The following is a 15,899-nucleotide window of genomic DNA, read 5'->3' on the forward strand; positions in this document are numbered from 1 at the left end:
CTGGTGAGTACCGCCCCTGTCACCTTTGCTTCTACAGGAAGGTTTCGTAAGCCTTTTGAACGTTCTAAAGCTTCCAGTTAAACCACTCATACGTGAGACTTTGGCTGAGCACCGGAACTATGCTAAGGAACAATCTTTCCCATCGCCAATAGTGTCTTATAGTGCTTGTTTTGGGTAGCGAATACATGGTCATGACCGCCCCCAGGTCACAGAGGGTTCCTCTTCCATTCCAATTGCATTCATCAATGAGATGGGTCAGTGAATGTGATCGCTCCCTAGAAAAATAGCAAATAACAAGACTTTCCCTGTAAGAACATCCCTGTATAGGGAACACCATTAGGGTTAATATTTATTCATAAAGTTATTTGTATTTATACTTTGATGACTTAATACCATAAGATATCTGAAGATCACATATGCTATATCTGCATAATAGAATTTTGAGATATGAATATAAGATGTTATATGACATCTGACTTGGTGTACAGTAGCTCAAATGTATACAGTATTCACAAACATACACAAACATACATACTACTGTACACATTCACAAACATTCATACATACTACATTCAGTACATGCATACTACTGTATTTATAAAGATAACCTCTGAAGCTGAGAAATTAAAAACCTACCTGTGAAGTATTTATTGATTCTTTTATTATAGCCCTAGGATTGTGAACTGCAATGTTACGTTAACATAAGTTTTGTAGTTTTTTTGTAAATACTACATTTTAGGAACTAGTGATATAGATCGTATGCATTCTGTACCATATCCTGTTTCACTTCACAAACAGCTCATTTATCTTTGGATTGAGTGTGGCCAACTCATATAACTCTGCCTATTTTCTGTCTCATTTCTCCTCCTGCTAACCTTTACATGAAATAAAATCTCAAATCATTTTCACATTTGAAGTCAAAGGGGCTGTTAAAACCATTTCATGTTTGTTGTTGGAAGAGACTGAGGTTTTGTTACTCAAAAGGGACTTTGTTTAAACCATGTAGGAACATTCTCTTACTAAGGATTAAAATGCAGTTGGTAGTTATTTTGGTGCAGAATCTGAAAGGAAGAAGATAAAAACCTACTGTACGGAGAATAAAAAAAAAAAAACAGCTGTAATGTTTAGATTAGATTAATAAACTACATACAATATATTGAGACCTAATTGTAAGTAAAACACAGATACAGTACACACATTTAAATGTAAATAAATCTTGTGCATCATTTTTATAGTTATTTGTTTCAAGATAAAATACATTTTTTATTGTATGGTACAGTACATAGAGAAGGCTACAAGAACTTTGAAGTACAAACATTAAAAATGTATGTAGTAAACAGATAACACTCTACTCTCTTTATCCGTTGTTTCATAGGAATGGAAACCTTTATATTTGTTAGTTGCATAAATCCTTACTTTGTCATCCATCGTAACTGTAAAATACAAATATTAGAACTTGCACTCACCCTAGCTTGATCATTGTAGCTGGTGCTTAGGTCCAGTATCTCCACCCCCAAGTACAATGAACACACAGTGCAGCAATTATTTTTTATATCTATCATAACTGTGTCATCTGTCTGTCTGTCTGTCTATCTATCCATTCATCTATCTCATCCTGGAGTTGTATGACTATTTTTTTCTTATATCCATTGTAGCTGTGTCATCTGTCTATCGATCTGTCTGTCTATCCATTCACCCCTCTATCTACACCATCCTGGAGTGGTATGACTGTTATGATATACTTGGGATATATTTGGTTTTATATCCATCATAACTGTGTCATCTATTGATCTGTCTGTCTGTCTATCCATTCAACCCTCTATCTACACCATCCTTTAGTTGTATGACTGTTATGATATACTTGGGGTATACCACATACTTTGATCCTAATGCGGCCATCATTGAACTTTTTCTATATATCTATATATTTAAATTTTTTACGTAATTCCTCTGTTTTTCTCTTTATTGACCAGAACCACAAAAGGGTGCTAAATATTATCACACCTTTACACCCATTCATATGAATGGGAATTGAGGCATGCTACAGCTGAACCCTTTTATGGATCTGGGATTATATATTTCTTTCTCACACATTAAGTAAGGTCTCCTTCCTTCACACCATCACACTTTAGGGGATACGATTTTTCATGGCATGTTGTTTCCACTGCCCAATTTTCCCAATTTCCTAGCAACCAGCACACATGTTTTTTTTTTTGGTGCCTTTTTTGGTATTCACAGAAGTTCAGTTGATTGCACAGCTTTGTTATCTTGATAAAAGTCCATGTCTGGACTGAAAACATTGATCTAGCACATTAATAAATCCACACACCTTGAACAAGACCTGCTTATCTATCAACTCAGGAGAATTTGAGGTTTACAGGTGTGTAGCTGTTTCCTTGTACAATAATTGTAGCCATATTACTAAAGTTATAGGTGCAAGCATTATATTACAAACCATTCTAGACAAATTATGATACCAACATTGATACAATGAAAACTTCCACAGGGTATATTCCTTTGGGAGATCCTAAACAATGAAGCAGCCAATGGAGTTACCATATTCCTATTTGACTACATAATGGTGACTATGTACCTCTTATTTTTAAACTTGCTATTAGAATTTTTGTGAAATTATTTGCCTTGATTATATTGATTTTTGTACATTTACTATTTTGTAATAAATTAATTTTTCAACTAATGAGATTTTTATTTTTATTAGTGCTGGTCTGATCAGATTTATTCCATGGGAGTCAGGGTTGCCACCACTCTGGGTTTCACCCAGAGACTACGAGTTTTGACCAGGTTATGGGTTTACCTAGTAAACCTCCGGCTGGTGAGGGTGATCCACGCCGAGAACGCACTGAATGTCAAAAGCCGTCAGACGAGAACCTCAATGGTTGCAGTTAACAGTGGTACAGAAGCACCTATGTGAAGTAAATGCCTGCTACATTTTAGTGCATTAAGAGCTTCAATAGTGTGCTGGCACCATTTATATAGCTCCATAAACCTAGTTTTCGTGGCCATCTTCCTTGTGGGTACAGACAGTACTTTTTACCAATATAAGTTTTCTAATCTTTGTTTTTTGATCTGTAGTGCAACCTTTTCTGCATTTTTTGGAAGTATCCTATTGACAGAGTGCAACCACCTATATGGTTTCTAATGATGTTTATTTTTATCTGGGGTTTGTTGGAGAACATCTTGATTGTGTAACTTATAGAGAAGTGTACTTTACTGTTTACATGTGAGCTGAAAGTAGGAACTGAATGCTAGGCTGAATTGAAAGCTAAGTAACCAGAGAGTGAAAACAACACATATAAACTGGACAAGGATTCTACAATTTGTAATTAGATGAAGAACGAAAAGCAGAAAAGGAGCCTCTGAGGGGAAACCCAGTGCATTGGTCGGTAAGGTCTGTACTTAAACTACAACAGGTAGACAGAAATACAGAAGACATACATGTGCCTAATGTCTTAAAGCAACAATGCCTTGTGGGAGATTTTGGAACCATGGGGGTCTTTGTGAACCATGCTATTTTTATCTCTGTGGATCCCCCCGGGTTTTGACATGCATACTGCTATACTGTGCAGTGCTGGTGCTCCTTCTTGACAAAACAATATGTCTATCAAATCTCACAGTACACATGGGCTTATAGGAAATTGATTGTGGCTTTATGTTGGACAATCCTGGAAGGTCATATTGATTTCACCATGGAAGACACCAGAACCAAAAACAGTCTGTACCTTGAGAACCAATGGTGTCCCCAGAGCTGAAATTAGTGTTTTAGCACTTGAGGCGGCACCGGTTACAATTATATGTTAGAATTAATTTGTATTTGTGGAGGGATTGCTCCTTTAAGGTGAAGAGGCCCCATGAGTCACTTAGAGGATTCCCTTATCCAAAGCCTAAATAGAATTCAAATCAAATGTTTAGGATGAATTTGCGAATAGTGCCCCCTAGCAAATTTGCATACATTCGCCTAAATTTTTTAAGACTTTTTTAAAGTTAGGCTACGCTTATAGTGCCGGCGACGGCGATGCTGATGTCAGGCTGTGGTCACTGGAAAAATCAAATTGAGATGACGTCCAGCGATTGCGACCATGCCGTCGCTCTGTCGCGTCGCGCTTACTATAAGTGCACGCGATGGCGGGAATGCATTTGTTTTGACGCGACGTCGCATCGCTGTAACCGGTACTATAAGCGCTGCCTTAGGTGAATCAAATTTTTTTCGAATGTTGGCGAATAATTTGCCCATCTCTAGTGAGGCAGAGGGGACTCTTGAACAACTGTCTGTTAACTACTATACAGTATGTCCCAGGGTATAAGAGCAGACCGGCAGGGCCCCACTTGTAGTGCGTGAGAGAGAACCCTATGATTCCTGCACCACAGGAACTGGTTCTGGAACTACTTATACAGTATGCACTCATATTTATGTACGTTTGACATCAATTGCAATCTTTTAATGGTGAAATGTATAATATTCTCAATTTAAATCTGCACGAACAAATAGGCACTTTTCTTGAAAACATTTTCTAAAATGAAGCAAACTGTGAGACATTTGCACATCTCTAATCTGGAGTAGGTACAACTAAAGTGTGCTTACTCTTTCTGCTTGAGTCTGGTCTATGGTAACAAGACATCGCTAGAGAAAGAACTCTGAAGAACCATAAAAGGACCATTCATTAAAACAATTTCTCTCAAGTAAATTTTTCTCTGTGTATGGAAACATAACTGGCTGACGCAGCCCCTTTGACATTCTACTTTTATGTCTTTAAATTTAATTTATATGGGCTTTCCTGTATATACACTAAGCCTTTTTTTTCTATCTAAATCTTTTTCATCGAAACAACACACTCCTCAGTAATGTATTTTTTTCAAATAGGCACAGTTCTCTAACCACAAAGGTTAAACTAACATGTCATATCCTGAATTCTATCTCATTCTATGAAAAAAATTGTTTCAACTTTCTTATACCTGGGAATTTTATGTATTTTCTATCAGACATATACCACATTCAAGTCATATCATATCCTAAAGGCAAAAAAAAAGGCAAAAAAGGCAAAAGTATACATATTCCTTGCTTTGCACACACACTCAATGTAATAGTCATATGTTTTAGTGTAGGAATGTGCAGAGTACTTTGTCAGTTTTCAGAAAATATGTGGTAATTTAGCCAATCGTACACAGCCTACAATGCCCTGCCTAGGCTGCAGGAGAAAAACAACCTGCCTCATCACCAGTTACAAATGGAGGTGCCTACATGCTGGAATTCCACATTATATGTGCTTGACCATGAGCTGCAGAGTGCATCAATGATTATGTTATGGAACATGAAATATTTTTTGCCCCATGGTAAAAGAAACTGGCAAATTTCAAGGAATATCTAATTGATTGTTTCCAGGCAGTGTTCGAAAAGGAGAAAAGGCAGATAGAGGAGGGCAATGAAGAAGGTAGCCTCAGTAGGAGTACATCCTACACAGAAATGGACAACATGGTGGTCATCATCACCACTTTCATTCTCTCAGGCCTCAAGTCAAGTGGATTTTGGTAGTGGTGCTGTGGGTAAAGGAAGTGGTGGTAGGGTTGGTGGGGGCAAAAATAGCAGCAGAAGTTATGCAACAATAGCTGTCTGCCCATCTCCAGTATCAGTGCCCATGCCAGAGATTTTGTCAATAAGTACAACTACAGTAGTACCAGTGGTGCCGGTGTCCAGTGTGTGGCATTGGCAGGTTGGCTTTGGCAGAGTGCTTGTCTTGTTGTGTTTATTAATATATGTATGTCTGACTCCTAAAGCAGTTCCTGTTCCATCTCTCAGTAATATACAGGTGGGAGGGCCCAAGAACATATTCCTTTTATTTTATTAACATTTTGCTCATAATAATTATTAACCTGTGAATGCGAAGTTAGCACTCTTTTGAGTGTTATATCTGTGTCAATCAAGGGATTATTCACTGCCTCTAGCCATTTGTGACTGACTCTGAATGAGTATATTGTAGGGTTGTAAATTCAATTCGCTGACAACCGTAAGTAAAAAAGTAAGTAAAAAAGACAACCACTTAGATAATCTTTGCGGCTGTGAATTGGTCATGGACTGGTTTCTAGTGCAGTGGCTTGTGTGTTCAACTACCACCACTAATGCAGCCACCATCATCACCATCCATCATGATTAATATTTATCTAATTGACATTGCAAAAGCAAAATGTTAACAAAATTGCAACATGAATGAGATGAGTTCAATTGTTATGCAATGCTATGCCAGACAGTGGCACACCATCACATCTAGTTTGGAATGAATTGGCTTTTGTCAACTGTCACTGCAGGCCAGCTACCAGTCACCAATTATGTAACATCCAGGTTGGTATTGGCACAGTGCTTGGCTTCTTGTTATGTTCATGTATATCCTAAAACACAGGTACTGTACCATCTATAAGAAAAGCATGGGAGGGATGGAGGGCTCCCAGGATTTACACCTTTTTTTTTATCTTATGATGAAAAATGATTTATTATTTAATGTATTTTTTTATTTTAGCTTTGACAATTATATTGATAAATACCTAATTGTTTTAAAAGTTTTCCATATTATGCTGTAGATTTCTTAATCTTCTTAACAACTGTCTTATTGTTGTATTGTGTGTTCTTGCTTCACCACCACTAAATTATTGCGCTTATTTGTCATCATCATTTCAGCACTTCAGAGGTTCTGTCTCTAGAATAGTGCTAGAGAATATTAGTGAACGCAAGTAGTGATGAGAGAGTGAGACTGAGACAAGTGAAGCTGCTTCTACTGCAGTCAGTGATGATGAATAATGATTTGAGTGGTGAGCTGAGTGACTGACTTGCCAATGTACATAGGCCAGAGGAATTACATTGAGACTGAGCCAAATACTTTCAGGGCAAGTTTGTAAAAGACAAAGGATCTCCATTGTCACCTACTTCAGGAGGCGCAACTACAGGGACAGAATCCTCAGCGTGCACTGAGGCTGACCACCACCGATTAAAATTGAGGCATAGGCATCAGTGATGCAGCCTCACATGCTCAGTGATGGCCTCATCAAAGCCCCCACTGTATACAAATTGCACATCCACACAATGCCAGGCAAAGGGATACCATGCTTGTTCTGTGACAACAGACCCTGTCCTACTCTGATACCTACTTCATCTCTTGCTCACTTTCTGGCCCTCTTGTCTCTGGTAATAAATGTGCTTCTGTCTTGTGCTCTGGGATTTTGCTCACATAGAGTATTATCAATATGTATTGTGCCGTAAATGAGGAAATTGAAGGTGCGGAGTATCACCTTGCATGAGGGGGGGGGGGGACTGGTGGAAAGGAATCAAGAAATCTTACCTCCGTTTTCAGTCACCCCTCTCCTGTGTTGCTGTATCTGGTGAGTGTCCTTTTGTAGCTATGTCGGTCCTGTCGGGTGCATGCAGGCAACCTCTGTAGCAATAGTAGAAACTCCCATGCTCCCTCTGAGCCACGCTTCCCGGATCAGGTACGATCAAATGGAGAATAGCAATAGACATACAGTGGCATCCGGAGCAGCAGAAATAGACGGCAAAAATGTCGGAAACCCAAGGTCAAAAATAGAAGGCTTTATTCATGCAAATGATGAATAACAGAGTCCATAATCTCCCTCCTACGCGTTTCACACATCTAGTGTGATTTGTCAAGGAGTAGGGAGTGTGTGCTTAACGGACATTTTTAAAGAAGCAAAAACCGCCAAATTACATCTGTATGCAATCTACAATTAAGAACAGATAGACATGAGACAACGAATCATAGACCTAAGGGTAAAATCCCATTGGACATGGAATAAAGCTGGGTGGAGAGATCAGCCTGGGTTTCATAATTCACAAGATATTCAATTAAATTACAAAAGGTCTAATATAACAAATGGGTATAATATATTAAACAATACTAAAAAGTAAAAGTTCAAGAAATAGAAAAATGTCCTTCTATAACTAATTTCAATGCTAAAAAATAGAGATCTTAGTCACCATGTCAGTTTGCCCACTAAGCGTATATTGTTACAACAAATGTTATTTAATTTTTACTGACAATATTACAATGTTTCAGTACATTGAGACTATACAAGTCTCTTGATGCAGACAGTAATGGGCATATAATCGGCAAATAATAGGGATATGAAATGTAACATCTCCTAATTCAATGCTATATCCAAAAATATAACATTCAGTATCGACATATAATTGACAATTATTTGTCAATAAAGATACTATAATTACAATCAATAGGTTGTTTGTAATATTTTTTTTTTTAAATAACAATGCATATGGTACATAAAGAATCTCCTAATAGTAGCTTCCAGATGGTTCGGTGGGGGCTGATAATGGTCAGATTTATATGACTCATATTAAGCATAAATTTGCTCAAACATAGAGCTATAGAGTTAAATACTCAGATAAACAGAACCAAATACAGTAGTGCAAAGTGACAGAGGAGAGTAAAAGCAGAAATTGGGAGAAAGAAGTGAGAAGAAGGGGGAAGGGGGATAGAAAGAAAAGAAAATGAAAAGGTGTGTGATGCTGCAATAATTAGAGAGAGTTCCATCCGTAGCATATAATAAGCATAATAATCCAGATGACAATGGAGTGTCCAGGAAAGATGAAAAGATATACAATAGGAAGGGATAAGTGTCTAGTGGAGTCCACTTGACCACCACAGATTAAACACTATAATGAATACCCAACCAAGTATAAACACATCAGAAATTAAAGTTTTACAGGTATCCATATACATATTTGACAGGGCACTGCGGCCCTTAACCTTTGTGCTTCTGTGGACATTCCAGACATCAGGGGCGTGCAGTCCATCCAAAGGTAGATTCAAGTGAGTAGTTGTAAATGATGAGCAGCACAGCCAAAAGAATCCAACTTCCAACTTGACCGGAAAGAAGGAAAAAAGCGAGCACTCCAAAATAGCAATAAGGTCTGGTTTATTGCAGGCTAGACAAACAGTAATAGGACTACACGAACGCACCTATTACTGTTTGTCTAGCCTGCAATAAACCAGACCTTATTGCTATTTTGGAATGCTCACTTTTTTCCTTCTTTCCGGTCAAGTTGGAAGTTGGATTCTTTTGGGCTGTGCTGCTCATCATTTACAACTACTCACTGGAAAGAAAAGAAGAAAGGGAAGGGGGGAAGGAAAAAGGGGAGGGAGAGTGAAGAGGTAGTATCTATTAATAGAGTAAATAATTAAACTCAAGGTACAGGAAGAAAATCAAAAATACATTACACTATCGAGTAGGATATGAAGGATATCAGAAGGATAGAAGAAGGGTATATGGAGGATATGGATGTCATAGTGGCAAAGAAAACACTTAAGGCCCCATTCAGTGTTGAGGCCATTGGGATATAGTGTATTCAATGTAAATATCCAATGAGCCTCCCTTTGGTACAATATCTTTACTCTGTCTCCACAACATATTGGTTGGGGAATATGTTCCAAAGCCACACACTGGAATGTGTTTAAAGAGCCATCACAACATAGAGTGAAGTATTTAGCCACAGGATGCAATATATCTCCTTTACCAATCAATCGTAGATGTTCGAGTATACGTACTGTCAATGGTCTGGTAGTAAGACCTACAGTAAGTATTGTTTGGAACATCAGCAGATCAAAAGGTAGACCACAAAATTAGTCTTACAAGAGATAAACAAGTTGATTTTAAAGGTCTTGGTATTCTCTTAATTATGAAAGGTTCACGTTTATATCAGATGTGGACCTATTTTGCAGCATCTACACCTGTAAGAACCCTTCAATGTAGGAAAAAATGTGTGCTGTTTAGATTTTAGTGGACATAATATGCTTGATGAAAGCAAGTTTCCCAAAGTAGGAGCCTTCTTAAAGACTATCATAGGGTCCATACTCACAATATTCTGAATCAGAAGATCCAAAGAAAGTATCCCCAGTGCTTTTTAATTATTGAAGTAATGGCAGTTACCTGTAAATTTAAGGTTCAGTTCAATCCAAGTAGCTAAAAAATGTAATCAACTCATCTGCAGAGCCATTCCAGATAATCAATAAATCGTCTATATAGCTCCTGTAGAACGCTATATTGTGACGATATGGATTCTATCTCCAAACACGTGGGACATCTCCCACCAACCAATGAATAGGTTGGCATAGGACAGGTCAAAACAAGTACCCATAACTATCCCACATGTTTGGAAATATTATTGATGTTCAAAAATAAAGTAATTATGTGTAAATGCAAAGTGTATATTATCTAGTAAGAAAGTGATGTGTGCAGATGAAAGTGAAGATGAAGAATGTAAGTGACTAGTGGCTGTGAGTCCATGGGGATGTGCGATGATATTATAAAGAGAGGTGACATCCAAGGTCACCCAGATATAGAATGTCTGCCAAGTGAAACCATCAAGAAATAATAATATGTGTTTGGTGTCTAGTGTGTAGGAAGGTCATGTGGTGACTAGGGGTTGTAGAAAGTGATCAATATAGCTGGAAAAGTGTTCACCCAGGGAACCTATACTGGAAAAAATGGGTCTACCTGGGGTTGTCTATCAATTTGTGGTAGTTGTCTGAGAGTTGAGGAGATGCATGGAGAAGCAATGGGGTATCATTTTTCCCAGAAGGGGCCAGGTGTGTAGCCCATCTGGTCCTGGTGTGCCATCTAGGAGCAGGAGTGGATGACTAGCTCCTTAGGTGGGTGGTGGTGGCTCTTCTCTAGGTGCTGCCTATCCCAGATTTCATAGTGGTTGTTATGTACATATTGCTGCAGATCACTCATCGCTAAGTGGCCTCCACTCCTGCCCCTATGCACCGAGCAACATAAAACATGCAATGTACCACCACAGAGTCACTCACTAAGACAACTCCCATCCTCACTTCCAGCTGATTCTTAAAGGGAAAAATTCCTCAGTCTCACGGTGGGGGCACAATCAGATCCCTCCTGCCCTGGCTGCAACCACTTAATAAAAAAATAGATTGTAAGCTCTTTGGGGCAGGAACTAATTTTCCTAAATGTTACATTCATGTCTGAAGCACTCCTTCCCATGGTATTAGTATCTCTCTCTCTCTCTCTCTCTCTCTCTCTCTCTCTCTCTCTCTCTCTCTCTCTCTCTCTCTCTCTCTCTCTCTCTCTCTCTCTCTCTCTCTTTCTCTTTCTCTTTCTCTTTCTCTTTCTCTTTCTCTCTCTTTCTCTCTCTTTCTCTTTCACTTCACCCCCAGAAAAACAGGCAGGAAGTGGGAGAGTGGCAAAATAAATACTTTTGGTTTTGGACTCTGCGTAATGGATCCCAAGCAATTGCGGATTCCGCAGAACCCGTTTGTCCATTCCGCTAGATGGAATTTGACAGGTTCTCCCATTTCGCTTTCTTATCGTAGCTGACAAAAAAAAACGAATTGAGCTACTTTCAAAAGGGGTGATGTATCAACATAAGAAAAAGTACAAAGAGAAATTTGTTTGAAAGCACTTCTCCATTTTCTGTTTGTGTCAAATATATAAAAATAAGTTTCCTACATTTGATGCAAATTCAGAAAGATCACAACACTTCAGATTTTGGGGGATTTTTTTGACACAAAATAGAAGTAAATGCACAGAGATACAAAACTTGATATGTCACCACCAATATGACTCAATAGACCTATGTTCCCTTCTTTTCATGCCAGGTCTCACTGCTGGATTTTTAGTTGGCTGACATCAGTCAGCCTTTCTATAGAAGGGCCGCGCGCACGGCAGGGAGAGAGGAGCCGACAGACAGCGGCGAAGATGAAGCAATTCATCTTTTTCGCGCCGCTGCCTGCGCTCAAATGTATGTATATGTGTGTGTGTATATATGTATGCATGTGAATATATGTGTGTGTGTATGTGTGTATGTATTTGTGTGTCTGCGCTAATCTAATAATTTTTCTATTTTTAACAATGTTTTTTTTTTAATAAATAATAAATTACACATAAACACACACACACACACACACACACACACACACACACACACACACACACACACACGCACGCACGCACGCACGCACGCACGCACGCACACACACACATAAACACACACAAACACACATAAACACTGTATACTCACACAGTATACTCACACAGTATACTCACGAAAAGCGTGCGGCACGGCTACATGCTGTATAGAACGGCCCTTAGTCACAATATGTGACACTACTAAAGTTACTGACCTCTCTCCTCCAGTTTATTGTATTGGCATTATTTTTTACTTTCCTCTGTCTTACGTCTCTAGCATTAAAGCTCTTTCATGCCGTTTAACTCGGCAAGATTGCTCAATACACCTTATTATCTATTACAAAAACCTTACTTGCAGTCCATTCAAACTGTTTATATACTTTGTATCTTCTGGGTTAATCTCTGTCCCCCACACTATCAGTGCTTTTCAAGGTAGTCTCTTACTCTTTCCCCATTTACTATGTTGTAAAGTGAGATAATGCACAATTAATGATGCAGTAACTCAGGGGTGCGCAAACTGCGGGTCGTGAGATTTTTTTCCTCTCCTCAGGAATCCTTAAAGCAGAACATTATGTTCCAACTGAGTTTGTACCATATGTCACACATTCGATTTTAAGCTTTTCTGACAGCCTTAACTTTTATGCCTCATACTCTTTGCATGTTATATCATTATCATTCACCTGCATTCCTAATTTTCTTTGCATTTATATTGTAACATGAGGAATACTGAGTTTGTGCTACACAAATAATGAAATCATAAAAATGATTAGCAGGTTCTCATAACATACCATATATCACAAGAAGTTCAACTTCTAGTGCTTACATTTGGTACCCGTTCACATATTGCTGTTCCTTTAATAAAGAAGTAGGTAATGGATTTTTAAGAATATTGTATAGAAAAGGTTACTTTCATTTTAACTATTCAAATTATTTTCATCATGTCTGTTCCATATTCTTGACATTATATTGCCTATCATTTTCTTCTTTTTATCTAAACTCAATCTACATAAGATTTACTCAATGAATTTAAAGGGTCATTTCATTAATTAGTGCCATTCCGTCAAAACGAGTTATCGTGAGTAATATTGAGCTGATTGTGATGCCCTCTAAAAGTAAACATCCTTAATTTTCGATTATCTTTACTATCTGTTCTTTTTTTTTTAAATACCTAAATCCTGCAGTACACAGTAACCCTCACTGTTTATTCTTACTTTCTTCATTCCACCAGCTAGTATAGAGCTGTTTTCCATGCAGGCTACAAAGAGTCTCATAAAAAAAAGCAGTCTGATGCTTAAAATCTATGATTAGGCTCTTTGAAGCACAGTGATTTCACAAAGCCTTGTCATTTTGGCTATGATTTTAGAATAACAGTCACAAATTGATGCCTTATTGTATTGTGTTGTAAATAAATCTTTAAAAAAATAAATGTGTAAGAGGAGCTGCAGCTTTAAATAACAATATCGAAAAATGAACAATTCAGAAAACAGGCAAACAATGTTATTACCGCAAAAGTCTTATAACTTTAAAGTATGCACACATCTAATGCAACTCCACGTTTGTTAGGAGAAAAAAAGGTGAAGAGATAAAAAATAATATACTGTAGTATGTTGTTACAAAAGTGAAAAAATGGATACACTCACATAGAGTGCCTATAAAATATGCAAATAATAGATGAATACTTTGATCTTGAACTCCACTCATTTAGTGTATCCAATGGAAACAATAGTAGCTCGATGTAAGGAACACAAATTCTTCTACCTTAGTGAGTTTCCAGGATTATCATCCCATAAATTGTTGTGTCTCATGATCTCAGTGAGCTCTTTTATATACAAAATCTCCCCACCTCCCAAAAAAACTCTAAAAATCCTTCCACATTGATAAACAAGTTTTTAAATGCTGAACAATGTGTAAACTTCCCTTTAGGTTTTGTGTGGAATTTGTATTTTCCTTACAAGTGCAATGGTTTACAATGTCTATATTATCGTTGATTGTTTACGGTCTATAATAAATTGATCTAAAAGAGATAGGGTTAACATAGGGCTATGTGAGAACTCACTGAGACCACGAGACACATTTCCTGAAGAAGTGGTATCAAACTGTTAAAACCCACAGTGCTACAGAGAAGAGGGAGAGGGACTGAGACATAAATTGGAATTTGTCCTTGAGTGCCAAACCAGAAGTGATGTCAGATGCCAGAGAAGGCCACTAAACACCCAAGAGGTCATGGAGGGAGTTCCGAATCCTTCTCTCCCCTTGTACATTTTTAACTCTTTTATTGTGAGTGCAACTTTTTGTCCTCAATTGTTGAACATATGGTGAATGTATTATACTATTGTGGTTCTTTTCCTCCCTTCCAATTTATGGAGTGATAACCCTGGAAACTCACAAAGGTAGAAGAATGTCTGTTCCATACATTGGGCTATTATTGATTCCATTGGATACACTAACTGAGAGGAGTTCCAAATCAAAAGAGCCATCTACAAATTGCTTATTTTATATTTACGCTTTGTGAGACTATCCCCTTTTTTAATACAATATTTTCCCTTTTGTAACAACATACTACACTATAGTATTATCTCTTCACATTTTCCCCCTTTACCATATGTGGGGTTTTGTAAATACGTGCTATTTTTGAACTGTGGGATCAGTCTCCATATGCAGCAGCATCTCTTAGCTTTACAGGAAAGTTTTAAGATTAGAAATGTTTTTTTTTTTTCCATAATTGTATTAATATATTACCACAGGGTTTTTAATCACTTTTATTAGTTTTGTGTTTTTCTTATAAAGTTAAATATTTAAGTAAAAAGCAGACAGATAGGTAAAACAAAGTATATTTTCTTTCCTTTTGGGCAACAGAAGAACAAATATAAAATAAAATAAAATATGAATTAGTGAAAATTGAGATGGGCTACTACCACAGCCATATTTACTAAATGGTCCAAAACTATAAACCACCTTATAGCTCAGGACTGTCAAGTAAATTTGAACCTGAATCTCTAGAATGCTGAAAATGATTTTGATCTTCATTTTTTATTGCATTTTCTGATCCTAATTATTCATTATCACAACTCTAGTTAAGAAAATTACATAACGTATAGTATTAGCAACACCTATTTTCCAGGTTTCCCCGTTCAATGTGTACAGTATATACATAAAAAGTGCCGTCGAACTCTTAAGCTAAAGATATGTCGTTTTTTTCACAGACCGGCAGGCATCATTTTAATACATTTTACTGTTTGTGTGGAGAAAAGCCTACGTTAATAAAATAAAAAAAAAACAATATCAATTGCAGTTCTGCTTGGGATTTCCATTTTCCATAGAGGTGTTTCTTCTTCACTACACTGTTCTCTTTCATCCCTACAGTACCTTTACTTTGCCCATGTCTTACATTTTATGGCATTCAATTTTTAGCTGTTTCAGTATTTATTTCCAGTGGCACTCATGACATTTTAGTAAACTAATGAGTTATTTTTCTTTTGAAGTGAAAACTGCTGCTTCCTTTACCTGGAAGCTATGTCTGGATTTGTGGTTTTGCTGTTTACCCACTGTCATATCAGGCTGCCAGATTGTTTTCATTTCTAAGCCTTGTAAATTCACAGTTAATCATTGGTTGTATTTAGGGCTTACCCATGGAATTTTTTTTCCCTTTTAGTTGAAAGAGACAAGGACCTTTCACACCAGCGGAGGCACTATAAGGAATTCCGATTTGACCTCACTCAAATACCACATGGAGAAGCAGTGACAGCAGCTGAGTTCCGGATTTACAAGGATCGAAGCAACAATCGATTTGCGAATGAAACCCTTAATATTAGTATTTATCAGATCACCAAGGAATATTCAAATAGGTACATTTTGCACCTTCTGTTTTAAAAAAAAAATGTGTATGTGGTTCCTAATACTAGAGATGTGTGAAATGTTTTCAAGAATTTGCCAAC

General features: G+C 37.4%; 1 protein-coding gene across 2 annotated transcripts in view; it reads left to right on the forward strand.

Annotated features, from left to right (window-relative positions):
- The window catches only part of BMP5 (bone morphogenetic protein 5), a 177,239-nt gene that overhangs the window by 77,465 nt on the left and 83,875 nt on the right, over positions 1 to 15,899 (forward strand). For both annotated transcript variants that reach the window (XM_075598158.1, XM_075598157.1), the window contains exon 2: positions 15,617 to 15,809. In XM_075598158.1, coding sequence (XP_075454273.1) covers positions 15,617 to 15,809 — 193 coding nt within the window. The remainder of the gene's footprint in view (positions 1 to 15,616; positions 15,810 to 15,899) is intronic.

Source organism: Ascaphus truei, chromosome 4 (genome assembly GCF_040206685.1).
Source record: "Ascaphus truei isolate aAscTru1 chromosome 4, aAscTru1.hap1, whole genome shotgun sequence".
Classification (NCBI taxonomy): domain Eukaryota; kingdom Metazoa; phylum Chordata; class Amphibia; order Anura; family Ascaphidae; genus Ascaphus; species Ascaphus truei.